The 27,229-nt window shown below is 38.6% G+C and overlaps 1 protein-coding gene across 2 annotated transcripts in view; it reads left to right on the plus strand.

Annotated features, from left to right (window-relative positions):
- The window catches only part of Jak1 (Janus kinase 1), a 131,351-nt gene that overhangs the window by 56,653 nt on the left and 47,469 nt on the right, over nucleotides 1–27,229 (plus strand). The window contains exons 2-3 of one of the 2 annotated variants that reach the window (XM_015484905.2): nucleotides 22,267–22,349; nucleotides 25,132–25,330. In XM_015484905.2, coding sequence (XP_015340391.1) covers nucleotides 22,344–22,349; nucleotides 25,132–25,330 — 205 coding nt within the window. In that variant the 5' untranslated portion in view covers nucleotides 22,267–22,343. Of the gene's footprint in view, nucleotides 1–22,260; nucleotides 22,350–25,131; nucleotides 25,331–27,229 lie in introns of those variants that run through there. The other variant, XM_015484906.2, reaches the window with a different exon arrangement.

Below are 27,229 nucleotides of genomic sequence, written 5' to 3' on the forward strand. Positions count from 1 at the left end.
GTGTGTGTGTGTATATATATATATATATATATATATATATATATATATATTTATATATGTATTAGTTGTAGTTGGACACAATACCTTTGTTTTATTTATTTATTTTTATGTGGTGCTGAGGATTGAACCCAAGGACTCGCATGTGCTAGGCAAGCGCTTTACTGCTGAGCCACAACCCCAGCCATCTTTTCAATTTTTAATAGGTATTCTTTCTTTGGGGACCCCAGGAGGAATGTATAAATGCATTTAGATAAAATACATGGGAATATCTCTTCTTCCAAATGCCCCCTCTCCCAGTCCTATATTTTGATTTTTTTTTTTTTTTAAGTTTAGAATTGGGTTTAGGCCGCAGAAGCACCTCATTAGCCCCCTCTGCCATCATCCTTACTAATCTCTTATTTTTTAAAAAAATTTATTTTTACACGAATAGACCCAGTTATACTAGTGTTACTGAAAAGTTTAAATGTACTTTGGTTCCACAGATAATTTCATTCCTTATTACATTTCCTCATTGTCTAATGAGAAGTCTATAAGAAGTGAAGTTTTGAGTTGTGTGCATTTGAGGGGGATGGCCAAAAGAGAAAGAAGAACAAATAAGCTTCAAGAGATGATGTGGAAAGGTAGAAACAGTCTTTCCCTAAATGTCTGGAGATTTTGGGTTCAAGACCTGCCATTTCATTATTTTGAGTCATAACACCTCTCTGAGTCATTATTCACATATTCTTTCACCATTTATTGAATATCTACTGCGTGTCAGACACTTCAGATGCAACAGAGAATAAAATTGACGCAGCCCCTGCCTTTTGGGTGCTTCTGTTGAGATGATGATGATGGTGACTGACAGTAGGATGGTTGCAATAGAAATGGGAAAAAATGTTGAATATTGGGCACATTTTGAAGCTGATAGAATGAATGATGGTTTAGACATGGGAGTAGAGAAAAAGACGTATGGAGACTGATCTTTGGAGGTTTTGCTCAAATAATGTGGTTAATACTGGCGTTGGAGATAGTGACCACTGGGGAGGAGGGAGGAAGCATGTGGTGGAGTGGCTGGGATCATGTGTTGCTGTTTGTACAGAGAATGCTTAAATGTCTAGTAAACTTCAAGTAGAGATGTTGAAGAGACAGTTGGATATTTGAGATCTGAGTTCTGAGATATAAAGTTGGACATTGTCAGCATATAGGTAGCACTAAAATCATGCACTTGGGGACAACTGCTTGAATTTCATGTGTAGGTAAGGTTTCTAGTATATAGATTCTGCAACTATGGGAAAAGCAGGTGGGATTGGGAAGATTGGGAAATTTAACAAGAGACCTACTATACAATGTTCTGTTATTTTTGTATTTTAGTGTAAGAAAATATATAGCTGAAGGATCCAGGGGCTTTATTACTGTTAACAATAATATTCAAAAAATTTAACAATGATATTTGACATGTAGCTAGAAATACATTCATAAAAATATTTTTGTGTACTAAGTATGAATTGGTTACAGGTGGTGGCATCTGTTTTTTTGGGAGCAGATGTCTGCCTGGGCTCCCAAGTCTTGGTAAGCTGTTTGTACTTGCCATGTTCTCACACTCTGCCCCTTCTCTGTCATCCTCCTTCATTGGGAAGGAGGCGGGGTTTCCTGAAAAGGGGGCTCAGTTCTGGGAAGACTCTGTGGCCCGCTGCCAGTGTGTCATATAACTCAACCAATCACATGGTAAGAAGAGAAGTCTTGCAAAAAGATCGGGATGAAAACAGGAAAATCAAGTGGGTTGAAGGGAAAAAAAAAACAAGTAGGCCTTGGCTAATAGATTCAAAGGAGCATTTGGGAGAGAGCTGGGGAAAGGAGCTGCCACTGTTCCCCCAATGACTCTTATTTTCTCTGTCTCCTTGTTTTTTTTTTTTCCCACCTGCTATTACCAGAATTGCAAGGATTTTCCCCAGGTGTTTGGGTTATTGAGTAATAGGTAAATATAACTTTTCCTAGGCATTGTTTTCTAGCATACCTGGTTGAGGTAGCATTGCAAAAAAGCCCTGTTCTTCCCCATTTTTATGAATACTTTAAAAAAATCTGATCTGATTTTAGTCTGATCTGAAACCCTAGATTTTAGCCTCATGCTTTTGTCTATCCATTTCTATCCAATTTTAGAGTGTGGGTATGAGTGAGAGTGACGGGAGGAGGAAATGTGAATATATGAATGAATGCATGAACAAATGCTATTTCTGGAGAGTCTTCTATTCCTTCATCTACCCAGGAAAGAAGGCCTTCTGAGATGACGATGTCAGATAGAATTTGATGAAAAAAAAGAGAACATAGAGATCACCTGATTCAGACTTTTACCAAATGTATATATAGTCCATCAAAAGGAAGTCCCTTGAAAATCAGTATGGAGGTTTCTCAAAAGACTAGCCATGGAACCATCATGTGACCCAATTATACCACAGTTAGGTATTTATCCTAAAGAATTAAAGTCATCATACAGTGGTATATGTATACCCATGTTTAGAACAGCACAATTTAAAATAGCCAAACTGTGGAACAAGCCTAGGTGTCCATTAATGATTAATGGTTAAAGAAAACATGGTATATATATGTATGCATGTATATATATATATGTGTGTGTGTGTGTGTGTGTGTGTGTGTGTGTATGTATACACACACACACACACACACAATGGATTTTTATCCAGCCATAAAGAAAAATGAAATAATGGTGTTTCGAGGAAAATGGATGGAACTAGAGACCATTATGTTAAGTGAAATAAGTCAGAAGGTCAAGGATCGTATATTTTCTCTCATATGTAGAAGCTAGAGAGGGAAAAGGAAAGAAAGGTTTTAGGGTGGGGGGTGGGAATCTCCTGAAAATCAAAGGGAGATCAGTATAGGAAAGGGACCAGGGGGTGGGAGGTGCAGGGGAGGGAGAGATGTTGGGGGAGTGCTAGGGAGTGATATTGACCATATTATATTGTTACATTATGTGCATGTACAAATATGCCTTGTTCTAACAGTTCTAACAACAGATCCTATCATTATGTTCAACTATAATGCACCAATAAAAGTAGAGTGAAAAAAATATCCCTTGGTAAAACAATCTTGCAAAAGTTAGATTCTCTGTACTTATTAACATCAAAGGCTTGAGAGCTGTTGCTGTCAAAAATTATTTAACTTTAAAATTGACCAAATTATATTGTTATATTGTGTGCATATAAGAATATGTAACAAAACCCCACTATTTATAATTATAATGCACAAATAAAGAATTTTAAAAAATAATAAAAATTACTTTGACCAGTTTCTCCAGTTTATTTCACCATGGGCCTCTGTTTTCCTTTTCCCTCCCACCTTTTTTGAGGGACTATATATATAGGACTGCTATTGCACAGAAGTACAAAAGGTTCCAGAACACATGGCTTGGGAATGCAACTTTAATTTAGTCCTTACATGTAAATTAATTGTCATACTTTGCTTCTTTTGGTCTGTGTCCTTATTTGTAAGGTGAATAGGTTGAATGAATTTATCACTATTGTCTTTGGTGGCTGTGACATTTTCTGATTCTGATTATTCACTAATTAAACCACACTTTTAAAAGTTATATTTTTTACATTTTAAGTACTTATTCCTTCTTTTTAAAAATTTCTTCTAATTAGTTATACATGACAGTAGAATGCACTTTGATATATCATACATAGAGGGAGTATAATTTCTGATTCTTCTGGTTGTACATGATGTGGAATCCCAATGGTCGTATAGTTAAATATGTACATAGGATAATAATATCTGATTCATTCTAGTATCCTTCCTAACCCCATATCTGCTCCCTTCATTCTCCTCTACTTAAAGTAACTATTTTTCCCTATCCCTGCTTCCCACCCCACCCCATTGTAAATTAGCATCCTCATATCAGAGAACATATTTGGCCTTTGGTTTTTTGAGATTAGCTTATATCACTTAGCATGACATTTTCCAGCTCCATCCATTTCCGGCATATGTCATAATTTCATTCTTTGAGGCTGAGTAATATTCCATTGTGTGTGTGTGTGTGTGTGTGTGTGTGTGTGTGTGTGTGTATGTATATATATACACCACATTTTCATTATCTATTTATCCATTGAAAGACACCTAGGTAGGTTCCATACCTTAGCTATTGTGAGTTAAGCTGCTATAAATATTGATATGGCTGCATCACTGTAATATGCTGATTTAAGTCCTTTGGGTATAAACTGAGGAGTGAGATAGCTGGGTCAAATGGTGGTGGTTCCATTCCAAGTTTTCTGAGGAATCTCCATACTGCTTTCCATAATGAACCAGTCTGCATTCCAATCAGCAATGTATGAGTGTACCTTTTTCCCCACATCTCTACCATGTTGGTCTAGGATCTGACTTCCTTAACAAGATTCCTAAAATGCAAGAAGTAAAATTAAGAATCAATAAATGGGATGGATTCAAACTAAAAAGCTTCTTCTCAGCAAAGGAAACAATCAGTAATGCGAAGAGAGCCTATATAATGGGAGAAAGTCTTTACTAAATGTGCCTTGATAGAGCATTAATCTCCAGGATATACAAAGAACTCAAAAAAGCTTACCACCACTCCCCCGAAAAAAACCTCACCAAAATCCAAATAATGCAATCAATAAATGGGCTAAGGAACCGAAAAGACACTTTACAGATGAAGAAACACAATCAATAAAATATATGAAAAAGTCTTCAACATCTTTAGCAATGAGAGAAATGCAAATCAAAACTATTCTAAGATTTCATCTTACACCAGTGAGAATGGCAATTAACAAGAATACAAGCAACAATTAATGTTGGTGAGGATGTGGAGGGGAAAGGTACATTTGTTCCTTCTTAAAAGCATAGCAACTAGTATAATGCCTGCCATATGACAGTGTTTCAGTATGTACTGTTAAACAAAGATTCCAACTGTGCTTGGAGGCTGTAGAGAAGAGATGATTTTGTTTGTACCCTCAAGGAACTTATAGTCAAGATCATGGGATATGCCATGGAGAGAACACAGATTAGATTTTGATTTTGTTCATCTGTGGGATGGATATATATTGAATGTGATTTCCTGCCTGAGTCAACTGTGGTTTAGAACACAAGTGTGTTATGTTAACATAACTTTCATGACAAAAGGTATTATTTAGAGTTACGATCACCATGGCAACTACATAGTCCTTTCCTCCCTGCCAAGGACATTATGATATTATCAATACTAAGACAAGTTAGTATTGTTCCCATTTTGTAAGTAAAAGAGCTAAGGCTCAAGAGTTTTAGGAACATGTCTAGGTTAATGTACCCCCTAATGCTAAACTCAGAATTGGGACCTAGGTGTGTGATTCTAAACCTTGTGCACTTAACCCCTAGGATTCCTGGCCTCCACTGATCCTAGTGTCTCTCATCAGTCCATTCATATGAGCAGCTCACCTTGACCAGGTTCTGAGGACATACCCATTTCTAGACTTCATTGTTTAACCCCTGCTTTGTTTCCTCTACCCCCCAGTCCATGAAAGCTGCTTTCTTTACAGCTGATTTACTGGCTGTGGTGAGTTTTGGAGCTAGTAGTAAAACATCTACAGATTTCCTTCAAAATTGGATGTATTCATGTCTATCCCTACCTTCTTCTTTCTTTCTATAGTGGAAAAGTTGTTTTTTTAACCACCACTCTGGGCCAGGTACTTGTGTGTTAGGACTAACTTGGTTGGATATGATGGAAACTCCACAATGACAGTGAATTAAACAAGAACAGAGGTCTTCTTATCACCATGTGAAAGTGAGAAGAATGTCAACAGGGTGGCTCTTATTTAAAAACCAAAACAAATAGCAACAACAAAATGGAAAGTTAAAGGTACCCATGAGAATATAAAGAAAGAAATTGCAACCCTTGGGCATTGCTACTGGGGCTGTAAAATGGTATAGTTACTATGGGGAACAGTATGGCTATTCCCTGCAAAATTAAACATAGAATTACTATATGATCCAGCAAATTGGCTCACAAAGATATACCCCAAAGAATTGAGAGCAGATAATTGTATACCAGTGTTCCTAGCAGCATTATTATCAGTAGCCAAAAGGTAGAAACAACCATTGTGCCTACCAGCAGTTGAACAGTGGAATATTATGCATTGATAAAAAGGACTGGAATTTAGATCATGCTTCAGTATGGATGAACCTTGAAAATATTATGCCAAATGAAATGTCAGATACAAAAACCAAATTTGAATGATTCCACTTAGATGAGTTATTTAGAGTAGTCAAATTCACAGAGACAGAATAGAGGTAACCTGAGGCTGTTTAGAGGGAAGAATAAGGTTATTGTTTAATGGGTACAGAGTTTCTGTTTGGGATGATTAAGTAATTCTGGAAAAAGGTAGTGGTGATGGTTATACAACATTGTGAATGTGCTTATTGCCCATGAATTGTGCCCTTAAAAATGGTTAAAATGGTAAATTATATATGATGTATATTACAAAAATGGAGGAATATGGAGACTGAGACAAGAGGATCATGAGTTCAAATCCAGCCTCAGCAATGGTGAGGTGCTAAGCTAAGCAACTCAGTGAGATCCTGTCTCTAAATAAAATACAAAATAGGGATAGGGATGTGGCTCAGTGGTTGAGTACCCCTGAGTTCAATCCCTGGTACCCATTAAAAAAAAAATGGAGGAATGTGGCTAACACTTTGTGGCCACAAAGACTTCTACTCCTTGAACCCACATGATGCCATCCTTCGGGTACGTTCTTTGGGTATGGTCTCTGTCCTTTTCATCCAGGTTGGCAACATCCATAGTCAAGGCTGTGGATCTGGGAAGGGTTTAAGAAAAAGGGATGCATATGTATAATATATTATTTATTTATTGGGCACCAGGGATTGAAACCAGGAGCACTTAACCACTGAGTCACATTCTTAGCCCTTTTTATTTTTTATTTTGATACAGAGTCTCACTAAATTGGGTAGGGCCTTGTTGAGTTGCTGAGGCTGGCTTTGAATTTGTGTCTCCTGCCTCATTCTCTCCAGTCACTGGGATTACAGGCATGTGCCACTGCACCCAGCAGGGTAATGTATTTTAAGAGAATACTTTTAAAACTCTGTGTTAATTTTGGGCTTACAATTTATCCTTGATTCTTCTGTAACAGAAATATCTGCTCAATATCTACCTGAGCTTGAGTTTTCTTCATTTCCTGGCTAAACTGAACTGACTTGACATATTGTGTTAATAGACTCTTTTTTTGGTTCTCATTCCAGGGCTAGGCAAATCTTGGCACACTGGAGATCTCAGGGCATGGTTAGGAAGTGAGAAAGCCTGTGGTCCCCCTCAAGAGTACCTTTATGATAGAGAATATAAAATAAGAATTTAAATAGTTCCTCACAGTCTAGTTAGGCATGTAAACATTTAATATTATAAAAGTTTTGTAAGTGCAGGCTGGTATATGGTATCTGCATAGTTAGGCAAATACTTCTGAGGGAAGTGGGAATAGTTAGTGGACAAGGGAATGTTTAGGCTTTTGTCCCTTTCACCCATACTTATTAATTTGGCTATGCCTCAGGCACTGTTATGTACCTAAGTAATAGCCGTGGAGAAGACAGATAGTTCTGCAGTTATAGAGCAGGATTAGAAGTACTGCTCTAAAGGTGAGCACAGGATGCTCTGGATGCCTTGACTTGGTCCATTGGACAAGTAGGACACCCTTGATAGAGGAGATGATGCTTGAACTGTGCATTGAAGGTTGGGTCAGCAAAGATTTAAAGGACACAGTTGTTCTGGATTCCAGGAACTGTGAATAATTCAGTATTCTGGAGTCCCGGTTACAAGTGGTGATAAGCCAGGAGAGGTGGATCACAAGGGCTTTGTAAGCCATCTGTCCTAAGAATAGGAAATAAAGATGTTGAAGAGAGTGCATAAGATGTTCAGATTTGCAGCTCAGAAATATGACTGCATGTGGAAACTGGAATAGAGACTGATGAGAAGAAGGGCAGGAATCTTTCAGGAGATAAGGACTGTCATTTAGGATAGAAGTAGATGAAGATACAAAGGTTTCATGAATAAGGGTTGTTCCTTAGTTGGATGTGTCAGCAGTCTGTCCATATCCACTGCACCATTGTCTCTCCAAGTTTGAAACTAGCCATTCTGTCTCCTATGTCTTTCTCATCATGAAATGCTTGTCTTTTGTTTACAGTCCCCAAAATACACCTGATGGTTTTATGCCACAGTCTTTGATCCTACCTTTATTTTTACCTGGAATGGATCTCACTTCTCTTCTTTTACTGCCCAGATTTTGAAATCATGACTTCTTTGGATTCATTCCATGACAAAATGGTCTCTTTCTCCTCTGAAGTCATTATGTTTAATATCTTTACCACTCATTGGAAAATACTGATATTGTGCCTTGTCACATCTTTTCATAGCTTTTTAAAAAGAAATTTATGTATTTTATATATTTTTTTTAGTTGTAGGTGGACACAATACCTTCATTTTATTTATTTATATGTGGTGCTGAGGATCAAACCCAGAGCCTCTTATGTGCTAGGTGAGCACTCTACTGCTGAGTCACAATCCCAGCCCTTTTCATAGCTTTGAGTTGTGGTAACTCTTGAACTATTTGCAGCAGGTGGAGCGATAGGTCCATTGGATGGCTTACGTAATGGATAGCAATTGGCTTTTCTGAAACTCCTTCCCAGTCCAGTTTCCCTGTGTAATCTGGGGGAATCACTTTTTCTCCTCCTTCTCATTAGAGTACTAACTCATATTAATTGTAGAATACTTGCAGAATCTTAGAAATTGTGCAAAATGAAGTAGCCATCAATATCAAAAGCAACTTGGAATAACCATTATTAACATAGGTACTTATTCTTGTAATGCCCTCTTCACCCTCCAGTTTATTCCTTTGTTGAGAATTACATGTATATGTCTGTGAAACAAAGGATCATCCTATGTGTGCTATTTTGTGATCATTTTTTTCATTATTATATTGTGGCATTGCTGAGTCAAAACATATGGAGACTTTTAAGTCCAAATTGGCCTGGGGGGACAACAGAAACTTGTACTAAAAACTTAATAGTGACTGTCTCTGGGCAATAGTGCTATTCAATGATATTGCTCTCCATTGATATCTTTCTATAGTGTTCAGAGTATATATTTAAATAACAACTAGCCAGGCGGGCATGGTGGCACAGGCCTGTCATCCCAACAGCTTGGGAGGCCAAGGCAGGAGGATTGCAAGTTCGAAACTAGCCTCAGCAACTTAGCGAGGCCCTAAGCAATTTAGCACGAGGCCCTGTCTCTAAGGGCTGGAGATGTGGCTCAGTGGTTAAGTGCCCCTGAGTTCAATCCCTGGTTACCTCCTCCACAAAAAACAAACAAACAAACAAACAAAAAAATATAAATAGGGCTGGGGTTGTGGCTCAGTGGTAGAGCACTTGCCTCGAATGTGTGAGGCACTGAATTCGTTTCTCAGCACCACATATAAATAAAAAATAAAGGTCCATCAACAACTAAAATGAATAAAATAAATAAAATAAAAAAGTAAATAAAGCCTGTATCTTGAAGGTGATAGTAATTTATACCTTTACATAATCTAGGCTTATATTTATATTAAAAACAAACCACACCTATTTTCCTTTAGATGGAAAAAATATGGTCTCCTACTGTTTCAGTTTTTTGAAATGCCATCATGCTCATTTGCCCTTTTTTCTTCAGTTATTTTCATTTCTCTTGCCTCCTAATGAGTTAGATTTGACTTTAGTTAATAAATACATGTGACTTTTCACAAATTACTTAGTAGAGTATGTATACATGCATGTATGTAGTATTTTTGGTGCTGGGGATTAAAGTCAGGGGCGCTTAACCACTGAGCCACATCCCCAGCCCCTTTTGAGACAGGGTCTCACTGAGTTGCTTAGGGGCTTGCTGAGTTGCTGAGGCTGGCTTTGAACTTGTGATCCTGCCTCAGTGTCCTCAGTTGCTGGGATTACAAGCATGCGCTATCACAATCGGCTTCTCACTTAGTATTTTTAAGCCTTAGTTTACTTATGAGTAAAATAAAACTGATACTTCAGATTTTGTGATGATTGAGATCATGTATTCAAAGTGCTTTGTAAAATATAAAACATACAAAATATAAAACATAATTATATTTATTGGTTTTATATTAGTCAATGGACATGAAAACTATTAAGCTGCCTTTGCTTTGAAGGCAGCTTTAAAAAGGCAGAGATGCCTTCATTAATATTTATTTATTTTGGTGGCATGATGGGAGCCATGAAATTTGGCATCTAATGGCATGGGTTTATGCCACATAGTTATTAGATATGTCAGACAGGAATGCATGGCATAAACACAGCTTCAGCCAGAATCAGAAATGTTGAGGCAGCACCTGGGTGGGCACATGTCATAGAGCTTGGTAACTGGTAGAACACTTGTGCAAAACTCCTGCATGCTGTTTAACTGGATGATAGTATAAGGGAGCTGGTTTATTTAAGTTCTACTAACTGAACTCTCCGTTCACCAATTCTACCTCTCAGAGTTTGGTGACATGAAAATTGGTCAAAATCATGATTCTAATAAGAAGGACTGAGAAGGTCTTCTTAATCATCAAAGGTAGATATAATTCCATTCAACATGATTTTTGCATGATCTGCTATCTTTAGATCCCTGGAAACATAAGTACCAATCAGTTATCCAGAAGGCTGAATTCTTCATAGTAGGGAATCAGAGCTGTGAAAAAAACTCATACTAAGTACTGATGGCCTCCTGGCCTCTGATTTCTGGCTCTGCATTCCCTTTAATCCAAGGACATGGTGTTATAAAAATAGCTGAAGAGCTACTCCTAAGAGCAGCCCTGTGAACTCCTCTCTCTGACTGCACCAGGGGAGGAGGGTGAATCATGAGCAGCAGAATATTGATGCCCTGGGTGCTGTTAGTAATTGACCTAGTCAGGTTCTTCAGCTAAGAGGACAAAAGCTTTGGGAAAGTTTTTTTCTGACTCATTCCCATTATGATTCACAGAAAACCTTTAGCTTCTTATTTATTTATTTATTTTAAAAAAGAAGGTGTGTGTGTGTGTGAATAGTAAGGTGGGGCAAAGGTATAGATCCCCCAAATGAATATTCTTACTCACAGAAATATTTGAGGCTCTTTGCCCAGTTAGCTTTTATTGTCCTGGGAAGTTCACTCTGGGGTTGGCAGTAGGGGGAACTCAGTATACAGTGCCCTTTTATCTAGCCCAGGACTAATTGATGATTTTAAAATATTTGAAAAGAAGGACGTTAGTTTTTACACAGTTGAGTTTCAAGCATCATGTGCCCATGTCTTTTCTGTCATCTTCTGTCTGAGAGTTCCTACCCTAACACCACACATATACATACACATACACACACATACAGACACGGCAGGGGACTTTCTCATTTCTGAGGAATTCACGTGAGTCAGGGAGTTGAGATTTTTTTAGGTGGCGTCTCTTCAAAGTAAAGTCCAGACTTCTTAGTGGACACATGTGGTCCTCTGGAGCTTGGCTCAGCTCCGTCCCTCACCTCATCTCTGTCTGTTCTACATATACTTTCTGTTCAGTCTCCAGTCAAGGATTTTATACTCCCCTTTTTCTTCTTTTGCTCTTCATAATCTGTTATGTGGAATATTCCTTGCATTCAGCTTCCATTCTCATCATTTTTGTATTCTTCCATCCCCAAAGGCCTTGGTTCTCATCCCACCTCCTCTGTGGTGGTCATGGTGTTGTGTGCCTTTTGTGGGCCAGGTGTAGTTCTAGATCAATCGATTGATCTACCTATCTTTTCCCAGAGTTTAAAACAATCCTGTAAAATAATTTCAATCATCTTTCTTTGCAGATGAGAAAACAGTAACAGAGAGTGAAAGGTTTTTGAACCCAACTGCTGAGTAGCAGAGCCAAAGTTATTCTTCACTTGAATATTTAACTTCACCATGCTGGTTTTCCTTGAAGTCTTCTGGATTAAACTAATTGCACCACCGCCTACTCTTACTCCATTCTCTGCACACACTCCTTTGCTTTATGTCTTCTGTGTTTGGCAGTGAGTCACATATGATCACCTTGCTACATTCTGGGGGTATTACCTCCTCTTTGTTGTGTGTCTTTTCTTTCATTCTTTAATGTTATTTTTATTTTTTTGGCTACTGGGGATTGAACTCAGGGGCACACAACCACTGAGCCACATCCCCAGCCCCATTTTGTATTTTAGAGACAGGGTCTGACTGAGTTGCTTAGCACCTCACAGTTGCTGAGGCTGGCTTTGAACCCATGATCCTCCTGCCTCAGCCTCAGCCTCCCAAACTGTTGGGATCGAAGGTGTGGGCCATCTACCTGGCTGTTGCATTCTTTGTTTCCCATTAAGCTGTGCTGAGCAGGCTTTACACAATGAGTTAGTTTGTTTGTTTTACTTAACTAATTTGTTCCTAGTCAGTATCAGTTATTTTCCTAGTTGTTACATTTGGCTTAGTCATTTACATTCTACTGTGTTTGTCCCCACTAATTAAGTAGTCTTAGCAAGTTATCCTTTCTTCCTCTTCCTACACTTTGTTCCCTAGAAAGGAGAGAGAAGCTTCATGATTTGGGTCTGTACCATCTCCTCCCCTTGCCACCTCCCCCCCCCCAAAAAAAAAGGAAAAAAAAAAAACCCCAAAACCAGAAAAATTAAGTGGAATAAAAGATGACTAGTCGTAGTTTGGTGCAAGGAATGAAACAGATGCCAATTTGGCTAAATTCCATTGTTGTCTGTTAGAAAGGACCATTTGATAAAAGGATTATAAATATAGACATGCTGTGGACCTGCTTGGGACTTCATTTCCAGGATGTAAAAGTGTCTCATTGAGGCTTTGCTTTCTTATTTGCAGAGTGGAAGGTGAATATTTGTGTTTAAGAATAACTGCCTCTTATCACCCCTTTTGATTGATTGGTAGCCTAATTCTTGATACACCTACCATCTAAATCTAAGACTTGGAATAGATCCCACCCCTAAGTTTCCAGTGATGGTCATACACTGAACTCTTCCCTGCAATGGTTATTTCTGTGAACCACATTGAAAATTTTGCATAGATGCAAAATAAGCAGATTGACTTTTAAATTCTTTATGGTCTGTGAAGGATCACTGAGAGATGTTCTCATGTAGGTGGAAACTGGGGACTGGGAATTAATCGTGTGTGTAAGAATAGTAATTATTGGCAGAATTTAAAATGTGGGTCTTTCATATTTTATTCGTATAGTTTCTTCTTGTTCTAGATATCTATGGCATCATTATATGGATCTAGGAGGTAACCAACTGAAAAACTTTGAGAGGAGAAATTGCATTATGAAATGAAGCCTGTGAGAGTGCCATTGTATGGCAGAATTCAGTCTAGGCCTTTGGAGTGAAACCTCTTAAGCTACACATTGTGAAAAAAGAGGAATGATCTGCTGGTAACCAAAGGAATTCCAGATGAAATACATCTCACTGTTTAATGTTCATCTGGGGAAGGTATATGCATTGAATAAAAACAGTGAAAATAAGGTAAATTTTATTGGTAATTTTGTTGAGTCTCTTAATAAAACCAGTTGTTTCCAAACTGTGATCTATTATTTATCAGTGGGCTGTGAAATCTATTTTGAGTCTTCTTTAGCATTTAAACATATTAAATAGAAGAAAACAGTGAATTGCAATAGTAATGATAAGTATCTTTTTGTGAAACTTATATGTCACACACACACACATACTCTAAAATATATTTCTTACTGTGAATCATGGTCCAAAAAAACTTAAAGGCTATATATTAAAGTGTAGCTGTCAGCATGGAGTCCTGGGATATCAGGTTGTGATGCCTAGCCCCTCTTGGATTCTTGGTGGGTGCTGAGGAAGCTGCCGGTAATGAAAGGAGAATGAGAGGAGGCTCTGTGATTCTGGAGGAGAAATGCTGACCAGCTGCTCTGGCTCTACCCTGATGCTGCTGCCTTGTACAGGCTGAGTACAGTACTCATCTTGCAGAGCTCTGCTTTGCTTAGAGTGTGCAGTTTGAGAGTGAAGCCTTAGTGTTTGGAGTGTAGTTCCATGGAACTTGCCTGGCATGGTCATGGGCTCAATAACCAGAGCCACAAAACAAAAACAATGAGTGAAGCCATTGCTGGTGATGTCGTTTCAAAGCTAACCATAGAAATAGGTTGTACTTTCTTGGCTGAGGAGGATTATAAGGAAACATATCTCTTGAGATTTCCTCTTTAACTCTTATCACACAATTTCATTTATATTTTGAGGCAATAGCACAATTTCTTTGGGATATAGATCAGAAGGGACCTTTTCCAGTTGGGATGTTGACTAGCACCTGAACCCCCTTCCTTTTTTGAGTTTCAGTTGAAGGAGCTGTGGATGTCTGACTAGGGAAGAACTGGGTTTGGCTTGTTGGATCCCTCCTTTCCAAGACTTTGAGTCTGGAGGGAATAGTGCACATTCATGGGAGAGACTTGAGATCATTCCTGGTAGCCATAGAATTAGGAGTCCAGTTGTGGTGAGAGTTGGTGACCAGTGGTGATGGTGCTAGCGGTGGTGTTCTCAGCAGGCCATTCTTGGGTCCTGTCTTTCTCTTATACTCACTTTTACCTCAAGGTAAGCAGAGTTAATTTCTGATTTTTTTCCGAGAACCTGAGTGATTTGAGTCACAGGAACCATGTTAGACGGATTTCTGCCTAAACAGAGATTCCTATGTAGCCTTAAGAGAGGGAATAGGTGAATATGTGTAGACACAAATAAATTAGCACAAGTTGCAAAAACTTGGGGGACACTGGATTTTTTCTTGAAATTATGGTTACCCCTACTGAAGACTGGAGTGCCCAGCCAGCCACTGAAGACTGGTCCTCAGCTCCCACTGCTCAGGCCACTGAGTGGGTAGGAACAACCACTGAGTGGTCTTGAGCTGTTCTGCAGACACTTATTAATAAGCAAGATGGAAATAAGGTTATGGAAAATAAACATCAATTTCTAAAAATAAATAATAAATAAATAAATAAATAAATAATGGTTACCTTCAAGCTTTGTCAGATGGTACTTTTGTAATAGATTTTATGTCTTTTCATCAAGACATTTTGGAAGTTCAAATTAATGAAAAATTATGTTAGAGTGCAGCATAATGTGGTTTCAAACATTTGTACGCTAGGGTTGATTTGTTTTCTTTCTTCTTCTTTTTTAATCTAAAGGGTTTTAAAAACCTTGAGTGTACTCACAGAAAACTGATCTAATGGACATATTTTAGTTTAAGAGTTTGGGGAAATCTTGAATCATCACAACAACCTATGAAATACATACTTTTACCATTTTACATTGGAAACAGAGTCTCAGGTGAAGAAACTTGCCTAATGTTGTCACACAGTAAGTGTTCCCCCAACCTTCACAGACAGGTTTCTTTAGGAAACTAGATACATATTCAAGGTAGGGGGTAATCTCAAGAGAGTCACCTTTAGGGTTAATCACAGAATATACATTCAAGGGAGAATGTGAGCCATCTCCAGAAGGAGAGACAGCACACACAGTGTTAGAGATCTGAACCCAGGTTAGGATGACTCCAGGCTTAGGCTTCTGTTTCTGGGCTGTAAGGAAACCCAGAGATCATCTAATACTTTTTTGTTAAGCAGTCTGAGCTCAAATCCTGCATAAGAAACTTGCTCTAGATTGGGCAAGTCTTGGCAGAGCTAAGATGGAACCTGGGCCTCTTTCTGATTGGCAGTTTATCTTACTGCCTACAGGAAGAAACTGGCATATAGACTGTCCTCATTTGCACCCTCCTTCACTTTGCATTCTTTCTGCTATTTTCCTACATGATCCCTCCTGGTCTGCATATTCTTTCCTGTACTTACGCCCTCTTGATCTCCCTTCCTTTTGGTCCTTTCCTTGAAGAGCTGCAACCTTCCTTTCTGTCTTTTGTATCTTCTCCATTTCTTCAAGCCAGGAGCAGGTTCACTCTCCCAGATAATGTCACAGACCAAACCATCACCCCCTTGCCTTCTTGACTCCCACAGTTTTTGCCATCTCTGTCCTGGAAATCCTTCCACATCCTCTGACTTGAGGTACCTGTGTATGTGTTAGCCTTGCCTGGTGTTAACACATATTTATGTTACATCTTTAGATTTCCTGAAGCCCTGAGCCTTGCCCAGGGCAATGTGGGAAATGGAAAGGGCAGCAAGCAAGTTCCAGACTTGGTCTTGCCACTTTCCCAGTTGACCATGGGAATCCAAGTCTTCTCAGCTGTGAAAGGGACTGTGAGACTTGAATGTGGTCTTGTGATTTCCCCAAACTCTTAAACTAAAATCAAAAGCTTATGTCCATTAGATCAGTTTTAACCTTTTCAACTCATAGAAGTGCTGTATAGGGGCTAGGGATATAGCTCAGTTGGCAGAGTGCTTGCCTTGCCTGCACAAGGCCCTGGGTTCGATCCCCAGCAACACACACACACACACACACACACCCCAAAAAATCAAGGTTTTATTGCAGTGGCCCAGGTGCTTCATATGTATTTTAGAAATGAGTGATTAAAAAGCATATACTGGGGGCTGGGGTTGTGGCTCAGTGGTAGAGTGCTTGCCTGGCATGTGTGAGGCACTGGGTTGGATCCTTAGCACTGCATATAAATAAATGAATGAATGAATGGATGGATGGATGAATGAATGAATGAATGTATTGTATTCATCTGCAACTAAAAAAAAATTTAAAAAAGCATATATTGTCAAGATAAGCCATTCTCTCCACTTCTCTTATTGAGTAGCCACTTCTGCCTCCATGTTTTTTACTTCTGGGAAGGACATGTGAATAGCTTCACTAAAACTTATATTCTATGCTCTTTAATAACATTTTAGATGTATTAGTAGTGATTAGTTTCAAAGAAGAAAAAAGAAAAAGAATACTCAGCAAAGTATCTTGATACAATGTAGCTTTTAGAGACACTTATTGACTTTAATTAAGCAAAGTACTATATTTACTTTGATCAGAAACCTCCTCTCAACTAAAGTGGGCTTGTTGGGAGCAGAACATAGAGCTCTGAACTATTGAGTTGGCATTGATTGTTTGATCGTCCCTAGAAGTTTATTGTAAATGAAGCAGCATTTACGATTCTGGGTATTCCTGGAATTGCTACTATAGTTTGAAGTGAGTTATTCTGTATGGCAGGAGTGGCATATAGAAAAGCCGTAATTCTGACTTGCTGACAGGAAAAACTAGGAGATTTTGTATTTATATTATGTCATCCTTTTGGCTGGAATCCATCAGCTTTACAGTATCTTGCAATGCTTTCATCAGAACCATTATCCAAGGTCTCAGCCAAGTAATGGGCATTTCAGGAGCAGTACATACAAGTCATTTCTCTGGCTCCAGGGGTGTGAAGCCACTGTGATTTGGCTGAAAGAGAAACAAAGACATTTTCCCTGGTATGGTGTGTGTGCTGGGCTATAAGAAGTTTCCATGCCCACACAGGGTGGGCCTGTGCTAGAAGTCACCAGAAGTTTCTCCCCATTGCTGCAGCAGTGGTGCATGGCAGTGCATTGGTTGTAAGCTGGAATGCAGACAAGTTTGGGGCACGTTAGTGACATTTTTAAGGATTTTTTTTTTTTAGTAGCTGGAGGGAAGGGTGTTTTGGACTGGCATTAGTTTTCTTTTCTTTTTTTTTTTTTTTAAAGAGAGAGTGAAAGAGGGAGAGAGAGAGACAGAGAATTTTAATATTTATTTTTTAGTTATTGGCGGACACAACATCTTTGTTTGTATGTGGTGCTGAGGATCGAACCCGGGCCGCACGCATGCCAGGCGACTGCGCTACCGCTTGAGCCACATCCCAGCCCCTAACATTAGTTTTCTAGATGGATGTTAGACTATGAAAAGTAGTAAAATGCCATAGAAAGTAGTATTGGAGATGGAGGCCATTTTAAAACAGTTTTCCCCCTTATGGAAAGAGCAAGTACTTAGGAATCGGTCACTTGTACACTTAAAGCCTCTCATGCTTTTTATGCTCTAAGCATAAGATGCTGAACGTGTTTGTACATATCAGGGTTCCCTTTCCTTGACTGGAACTGTATTCCATCAAGTTGTAATCAGTTTAATAGAAATTATGGTCAAAATATTTGTTTCCTGAATGCTACACTCTGTTGGGCACTTTATATGTGTTAACCATTTAACTCTTGACAGCCCTACGAGATAAATTCTATCTTTATCTCTCTGCTTACACTGAGAACATTGAGTTTGGGGATGGTAAGTAACTTGCCTTAAGATTATAACTAGCAGGAGCCAGAATTAAAACCCAGGTCAGTAGGATTCCAGCCCATGCTCCCAAACCACTCTATAGTGCCATCTGAAAATCAGGAAATGAGACTCTGATGTATGACCAGGCTTCTGCTGAGAATCCCTGTTTATTATCTTGCTCTTCCAAGCAGGTTACAGCCCACATTAGCACTCTGCCTTTCTGAGCACTTTTATATCCATAGCTTCTTCTGAAAAATGTTGCTTTTGAAAAGGTATTGTGATAAGTACTTAATGAAGACTTTTTTTTTTTTTTTTTGTTTCGGGGGTGGATACCAGGGATTGAGCCCAGGGCTCAATCACTGAGCTGCATCCCTAGCCCTTTTTATTTTTTATTTTAAGACAGGGTCTTGCTAATTTGCTTAGGGCCTTGCTAAGTTGGCTAGGGCCTTGCTAAGTTGGTTAGGGCCTTGCTAAGTTGCTGAGGCTGGCCTTGAACTTGAGATACTCTTGCCTTGGCCTCCCTAGTTTCTGGGATTACAGGCATGCACCACTGCGCCCACCTCTGATGAAGACTTTGAAAGATCTTTTTGATCCTTAGACCAACCCTTTGGCGGGATGTTTCCTCAGGTGAATGGGTGGGGAAACTGAGGCTCACCAACCTTAAGATTGTTGACTGCTTCTGAAAGCCTTCTAAAAATGTCTACAAGCTTAAAGCTTCTTAAGATACTTAAGCAGCCACTTTCAGGACATTTTCAAAATCACACATTTTCCTAAGTTTAGTTCATCAATATTTTATTTGTATTTTTATTTCAGAAGTCAAAGTCTTTGATTTCTTGAAGACTTACATAAAATAACTCATTATAGGTGAGATGGTATTTTTAGTGAAAATAATCAATTATCTATGATATATGTTTTTGATTCTTGTCATTGACTTAAACTGTCACCTAGTTGATTTTTACGTATAAATCTGATCATGGTTTTTGGCCAAAAGAGTCACATTCTGATGGTTCTATTTGTGAATATTAAAATGGTCTGTTTTTATTTCTCTCTCTTTAAACTATCCAATCAATTGCCCTTTGCTTGCACAGATATCAGTATTTCAAAAGATGTTCTTGAAAATTAAGAGTTTCAGTATTGTGTGACAGATTTCTGGAATTTGCATCTTAGAAAATATTTGTAATATCCCATTTATTGCAGCTAAGTTCTATTCCCACTCACAGAACTGTTTTGTTTCTTGTACTTTCCCTCATTCAGAAAATATTAGTTGCACTTGTCTCTTACATAAGAATATGATAAAGAAATTTGAGGAATGTGCAAAATTTCTCTTGATTTTGTTGCATATAAAGCAGCAGCTACAAATTAAAACACAAGGGTAATCCTCTATTACCAAAAGAAAAATACTTCCTTTCAAATCCATGAATTTTATAAGGTAAAGGATTCACTGCTTTCATAAAAAAGTTTTGATTGCTCCTCTTTATTCTTCCCATTTTCTAAGCTATGTTGTATTCATTTGAGTTGGAAATTGAACCCAATGAGTCATGTTCTTTCTTAAAAGGATATTTTGTGATTCCTGCTGATTTGTTTCTAGCATTAAAATTTTGTTTTTAGCTTATAATAAGAAGCTTAAATTGATTTCCTGGAATGATCTAAAAAGTGTTTATAAATTGATCTTGCTCCTTTTCTACTTGCTCTAAAAGTAATCAGCTAGATAGCATTGTATATTTTTAAAGAAATGCTACTTGGAAGAAGATATTACACAAATGTTATATCCCTAAAAAGCACTTGCCATCCTGATTGAGCACAGTGTTGTCATGTCTTATAAAGTGAATCAGTAGTTTGATGTTTAAAGTGCTTAGAGTAATGCCTAACATTTTAAGTGCTATGTGGGTGGTTTTTATTTATTTATTTTTATGAATAGTCTGTCAATTCACTTGAGAGCAGGGATTTTGTTATTATTAAAGCAGCATAAAAACAGTATAATGTATAAGAATTTCATTTTCTCAAAAGAGTTTAAGGCTAAGCACCACAAATTTAGGCCATTTTATTGTCCTGCCCAATAATATTAGAGGTTAGTTTGAAGATTAAGTACAATGTGATTTTAATATAGTGTTGTTTGTAATAGAGAAGGAATGATGGGAAAAACCAAAGTCTCTTTGATAGCAGGTTTTCATAGAATTTTAGTTCTAGAAGAATTTTCATGGTTTTAGTCTGACACTTGACTCTTATGTGAGGCCCAGAGAAACTTGTGGCTCCTAAAGTTAAGTAACATGTGGTCTGATGGTTAATCTTAAAAAGCTTTAAACATTCTGAAAAGGTTTATATGGTGGCCCTTCTGTGAGGAGCCCAGGTCTGGGATACTTGTCCAACCCTTCCTGCCCTAAGGGGCTCTGGGTCTTTGTCCCTTTCCTGGCTTGGGACAAATTACTTCATGGTGCAGGACAGTGAGTTCCCGGGTCCATTTTGTCCCTCTGTGGCTGTAGCAGAGGTGTGCTGTGGGGAATCTGGGGCAGAGAGGCCCTGGATACCCGCTGAGTGTGAGTGATGCCTGTGCCCAGGCATAGAGGGATTGTAGAAAGTTTCCCCAGTCATGCAGCCAGAGGGACTAGCTGCAGAGGGCTCTTTCCTTCTAGAGGGCCTTTGCACATGCTGATCCTTTCCAAAACCCAGACTGTTTTCTCCCCATTGACTTTGTTCCCCACTTCCCCAGACATCCACCATAGTTCAGCTCTGTATTACTGCCTTCTGAGCCCACCCTTGAGCATACCCCCCCCCCCATTGTATGCTCTCTGTTTTTCCTTCATAGCATTTTAGCTGTTTGAAATGACCTCTGTCGATGCTTCTCTGATTGCATTTTTCCTGTAGACTGTAAGCTCCTTGGGGGCAGGAATTATATTGTTCTTTTTCTTTGTTGTGGCCTTCTCTTCTAGACCAGTTTCTGACTTGCACAAAAATACTTGTTGAATGGAAGACTCTTCTAAATATGGCATTTGAAGCGCAGCTTCTGAGCTAAAGCAAAGCATTGGTATTCAGCTAATTTCTAATGCTGTTTTGATACAGGACAAGGTGTCTGTTTACATTAAAGCAATTAATTGTATTAACTTTCAAAAAGCTGGAGATGTAACGATTTGTTCTATGAACCTTGTTAAAATTGTTCATATCAAAATAACTAAATCAAAGTCATGACATCAAAACCCACATTTGAACCTACTGCCTGACCTGTTGTTATTACTTTTGCTAGAGTCTCACCCACTACAGCAAGCCTTGCCCAGCTAGCCCTGCCCAGCATTAGTTACCATTAGCAAGAGGCACAGGATGACATCCTGACTCACTGTTGAGTTGTGTTTGAGTTTTCATATGTGTTCTTCCTACCTCACCTGTAAGGCCCTGTGAGAGTTCTGCCCTCTCAACCTCAGGGACCTACCCCTCATCTCCCTTAACCTGCCATCTCTGCTGCCCTGTAATGCCTGGGATTGTGCTTTTCCTAATACTGGATTCTGATGTGTTAATTAAGACAGTAATCTGTATTAACTTAGAAATCAGTTTGGAATCTCTAAGACTTGTAGTTCCTTCTTTGTAAAAATAACTTGATTCTACTGTTAAATTTGTGAGAAGCAACAAGGAAAGCAGTTAAAACAATTCAGAAGTCTTGTGTTTATGTGATATGAGGTTGCAAGAGGAAATGAAAATGGGAAATAAAAGTGCACATCTTTGGGTGCCTTAAACTGTTATTTTATAGCGTCAGGAGATGGGTTGTTGATGGAAAAGTCATAGTCTTTACTCACTTTGGACAGGGCACTTCACCAGGAAGCAGAAGTCTCTGGCTTTCTTTATTGGAACAATGAAAATAATGCCTTTGTTGATGTTTTATGCTCTAAGATGTGTCTCTGTTCTCTTAATGTCCTCATCAACTTTTGTTTGTTTTCACTTCTGCCTCCCAAGTGCATTTTTCTGCCCCTTTAAGTTTGGGCTGTTTCTTGATGAACATGACCTCTTATTTTCAGGCCCAGTTACCTCTAAGCCTGTTTACTTACTTATTTATTTTATTTTATTTATTTGTGTCTTTAGCTCAATTCTGAATGGGCTTTGGAAAGTAGAGAAGAAAATCCAGTCTGCTTTTTGTGGGATATTGGACAGCCGAATAAATGCAGGTATGTCGAGAGAGAGAGAAATGTTTTATTTTAAGGAAAACATCTGACTTTTAAAAAGAATAATGAAACTGTGATCTTGAACCTGTAGGGCTAACTATACTGTTATGCATAATTTTTAAAAATCAACATTTTATTCATCCTCAATGGGAAGTATATGGATTTTTAAGAAATCTCAGGAGTATAAAAGTACAGGAAATACAGAGTAAAAGCTAAAGTTTCCTTATAATCTATCCTAGATACTCACTACCATTAAAAAATTATTATATGTTGTACCAGATTTTAATATGCATATGCATAACCCAAAGGGCCATAATGCACCTGTTATGCTTTTTTGACTTTGCAGAGTGCCGTGTACATCTTTCAATGTTGAGGCACGTAGCTTTACGTCATCCTTTTATTTTTGTTATCATTATTTTATTTTATTTTGTACTGGAGATTCAGTCCAGGGGTACTTAACCACTGAGCCACATCCCCAGCCTTTACTTAGAACAAAGTCTCAGCAAATTGCTTAGGACCTTGCTAAGGTCCTGATGCTTGCTTTGAACTTATGATCCTCCTACCTTAGCCTCCCAAGTCTCTGGGATTACAGGGTGTGCTACCGCACTTGGTATGTCATCCTTTTAAACAGCTCTTTTTTTTTTTTTAAATCATTCTTTTTTTTTTTTTTTAAAAGAGAGAGAGAGAGAGAATTTCAATATTTATTTTTCAGTTTTTGGCGGACACAACATCTTTGTTGGTATGTGGTGCTGAGGATCGAACCCGGGCCGCACGCATGCCAGGCGAGCGCGCTACCGCTTGAGCCACATCCCCAGCCCTAAACAGCTCTTGATAGACCTCTTCTTCTAATGAACATTGTCTGCTATATATATATTTTTTATGTTTCTAGCAGTGCTATATCTTGTGCACCTGTAATTATATATATTTGTCTGATTATTTATCTCCTTAGAGTTAGGGGTACAGTGTTCTCTTTGAATTCTGTCTCTGTCACGTCTACAAAGAATCTCCAGGACAGAGGTTTGCCTTACATTATGAAGCAGGCTTTTAACTATTATGCTTTCCATGTCAATTTTTCAATGTGGGTTAGAGTTAGGGCTTAACTGCTGGTTATACTTGTTGATCTGAACTTTGAGGTAAACTTGATTTCCGGAAGCTTCTGGTTTTCAGCTTTATTTTGGACATTAAGCAATTAAAATGGAAAGCCTCTTATTTTATAGCATCAAGGCCTACCTAGTTCCTGTCCTCCTGTAAGCATCTCACCTTTCATCTTGATTTATTAGGGCAGCTAATAGATCAAGCAAATTAATTTGTTAAAGAGGATTGTGACTGTTGTCTTCCCCATGTGACTTTTCCTGTTTGGGGAGCTTCCTTTTCCTTAGGTCAGTCCAAAAGCACCAATTACATGTAAGCATTTATGCTTCATAGAAGGGATACAAAGATAAATGGCAGGTAACTTACAGCATGTGTAAGTAAGGTACAGATGCATGAATAAGATGGTTCTATTTCATTGTGGTTAGAGAAATGTGATGAGTTTGGGAGCTCATGACAGAGGGTATATACCTTAAATATAGGACTGTAGTTCAGTGAAGGCTTCCTGAAGGAGATGGTATCTGGGCTAAGTCCTACAGAAGGTTGATGTTTGCCATGAAAGATGTAGGTGGGAAGGTATATCTGTACAGGAATCAGCATGAGTAAGGCAGGAGGGTGAGAAGCAGCACTGGTGAGGGAGGCACAAGAATGCTGGCAGCCTTGTGGGTTTTAAGCATGAAGTAAGAAGCTCGGAGTGACAAGAGATGAGGCCAATGAGGAGATGGAACCCCTCAGTTTCAGAGTTTGGAACTGGTCTGTAGATTAATGGGGAGAAAATGAGGGAGTCTGATAAGTGTTAAAGACATTTCTTTGGGGGTTTAGTGAGGCTGGCTTGGCAAGAAGAAAGAAAGCATTAGTATAGGGACAAGGAAATTAGTTTTTAGGCAATGATGATGGGGCAAGGAGAAGAAAATGTGTAGGCCTTTCCCTTACTCTTCCACTCCTTTGGCCTCACTCCAAGCAGAGTAGCTGAGGCTGGTTCTTTGGTCCTAGTTGCCTTCCCTTTTGAGGGGGCTCATAGGAGCCACTGACATGCAAGCTTATCACCAGTAGGTTCTAGTTTTTCCACAATAAAGCTTCCTGTTCTTGTCCCATTGCCATGAAGTGCTGCTTGACCTGCTTCCTATTCTGCTTGCCTGCCCATGGGTAAACTGTGGACCTGGCTCCATTCATTAACTTTCATCTCTTTTCATGTGACTTATGAATATGCAGTGGCGGTCATTTTGTGTGTACTATCACAAAGGGGCATGTGATATGCCCTCACCAAACTTGCTGATTAGTAAGAGATAGACATAAAATTAAGAGTATGATTCTTGCCATAGGTCTAATCAAAAGTTGTGATTCCAAAAGTAGCAATATTAACAGTTACTCATCATTCTTTTAACATTGTTGGTTCCAGAATAGGCCTAAAATTTTCAACTATGACTTATGTGCGAATAGACAAAGTAAATTAAAGTCAATATTATTCTGATTTTTGACAATACGGCCTGACTGTAGTTTATTACTACGCATAATTATTTCCATGGTTTCATCTCTTGTAAGCTCTGACCTGCCTGATTTTTAGGAAGGGAAGGAGGAAGAGGTTCTTATACAGTACTAAATATTACTGCTTGCATACCTTTACAACACTCTCTTTTGCCTTAGGGACTTGTAAAACATAGAATGACCACATCACCTTGTTCTCCTCCTTCTACAGTATCTAAATATAAAAGAAGACTGCAATGCCATGGCTTTCTGTGCTAAAATGAGGAGCTCCAAGAAGGCGGAGGTGAATCAGGTGGCCCCTGAGCCAGGGGTGGAAGTGACCTTCTATCTGCCAGACAGGGAGCCCCTCCGGCTGGGCAGTGGAGAGTACACAGCAGAAGAGCTGTGCATCAGGGCAGCGCAAGAATGCAGTGAGTACTGGCAGTTGCCTGGGGCTCTGGAGTCACAATAGCACACTCTCCCAGAAGCAGATCTAGGGTCTCTGCCCTTTATAGCTTTGCTGAGCAGAAGATGTGGTCTCTGGTAGTCAGGGGTCTGCCTTGCCTCTGCTTCTGCCACTTACTTACATGTGATCTTTGGCCAGTGATTTTAATCTAGGGAGTTTTACTTTTTACTGCAAGATGGCTCATTCCTCTTCTATCACTGATGAGCTGTAGAATACCAAGGAATGATGCTTAACTCAGTTCTCATTGCCCCCACATCACTGATCAAAATAGCATCAGCACCAGGTAAGGTGGTATGTAAAGCACATAGCCTCAAGTACAATCTCAAAAGTAGCATCTCTCAATATGTTAGAGATTTTTTGGAAGCATCTCTCAATATGTTAGAGATTTTTTGGAAACTCTTCCTTCAGAGATTGGCACCATGACCTGCCCTCCCCTGTGTGTTGTGTATATGAGGTGAGAAGCTGAGTGTTGCTTTGTGACTTGGTCACATTGCCAAGCTGTGAAAAGGACAGTGAGGCAGTTAACAGCACAGTCTGTTTTATTTTATTTTTATTTTTTTGGTGTGTGTGTTTAAAGTGAGGCTTGTCTTACTTAACCTATCACCCTTTGAAGGTGGGAAGCCAAAGTGACTGACAAAACTTTCATTACCCTTCCAATTTAGGTGGGGACATTGGCAGATTTTTATCTTCCCAATTTTAAATGAAAAGCAAAACGAAATCAGAAACTTAGAGATATAATCCACATAGATTATAGCAATGGTTGTACAACTTAGTAAACACACTAAAGTTCATTGAGTTATATACCTAAAACAGGTATACTTTATAGTATGTAAATTGTATATCAATAAAGCTGTTTATAGATGATCTAATTGACTTATATTATAATGATGAAGTAACTTTATGATCCCAGACAGTCTGATCCATGTTTTACTTATACCATCTTTAGTACTCAGAGCAACTTTGTGAGGATAGTGTAGTTATTTAAGAATTGCTTACCATGTTAGTCATATAGCTTGTTGAGAAACCCCATTTTCTTCCTGTTACATGCCTTTGTGCCTAAAGGGCTTTATATACCAGAGTGCCAGTAGAATGGAAGAGGTTTCTGTTATAGGAATGAATGTGGTAGACTCTCACTAACTAAACAGGGTGTGGGATGTTTAAGTTATTTTGATTGAGCAGCAATGTATACAAGTAAATAGCTTTGAACAGCAGCTCTAAGTGTATTTGTAGTTAGCAGAACTATTAGATGTGTGTCAGTGCTTCTAGAGCATTTCTAAAGGCTTTTGTCTGTTTCTCTTCCTTTCCCTAGAGGTTTGCTTATAGTGCCAATTCTTTAACCAAGCGCTTTATAATAATCATTCAGTATTAACCTCACTCAGTTTTTTTTTTTTTAAAGCAGGGATCACTTTTGCAGAATTATTGGATTGTAGTTAATCTATCAGTTCCTAAGTCTTGTCTGTAGAGAATGAGTGGTGTCTTTTCTGTAATTGGCTCAAAGGAATTTTGCCACAGTACATTAATTTTAAAAGTATGTAAATACTGAATATTACAGATTTTTGTAGCTCTCATTGTTATTACAGAAGTCATGTTTGGGAGCTATACTGTTTTCTTCCCTGTTTTGTACTCACCAATGGTAAAGTTTGGTTCTTTGAGCCTTTATTGCTTATCTCCTTGGTGGTTTCTGTCTTGGTTTTAATCTCAACTCTGCATGGTACTGAGTAACCTTGAATTACATTAAACCTTGGGAGACCACAGTTTCTTCAACTGTAAAATGGCAAAAAGAAAAAATGATTAACCTCATTAAGTATCAGGAGGAGCAAAAGATAATAAAAGTAGTGTTAACTCTATGCCTAACATGTAGCCC

This window comes from Marmota marmota, unplaced genomic scaffold (assembly GCF_001458135.2).
Source record: "Marmota marmota marmota unplaced genomic scaffold, marMar, whole genome shotgun sequence".
Taxonomy (NCBI): Eukaryota; Metazoa; Chordata; class Mammalia; order Rodentia; family Sciuridae; genus Marmota; species Marmota marmota.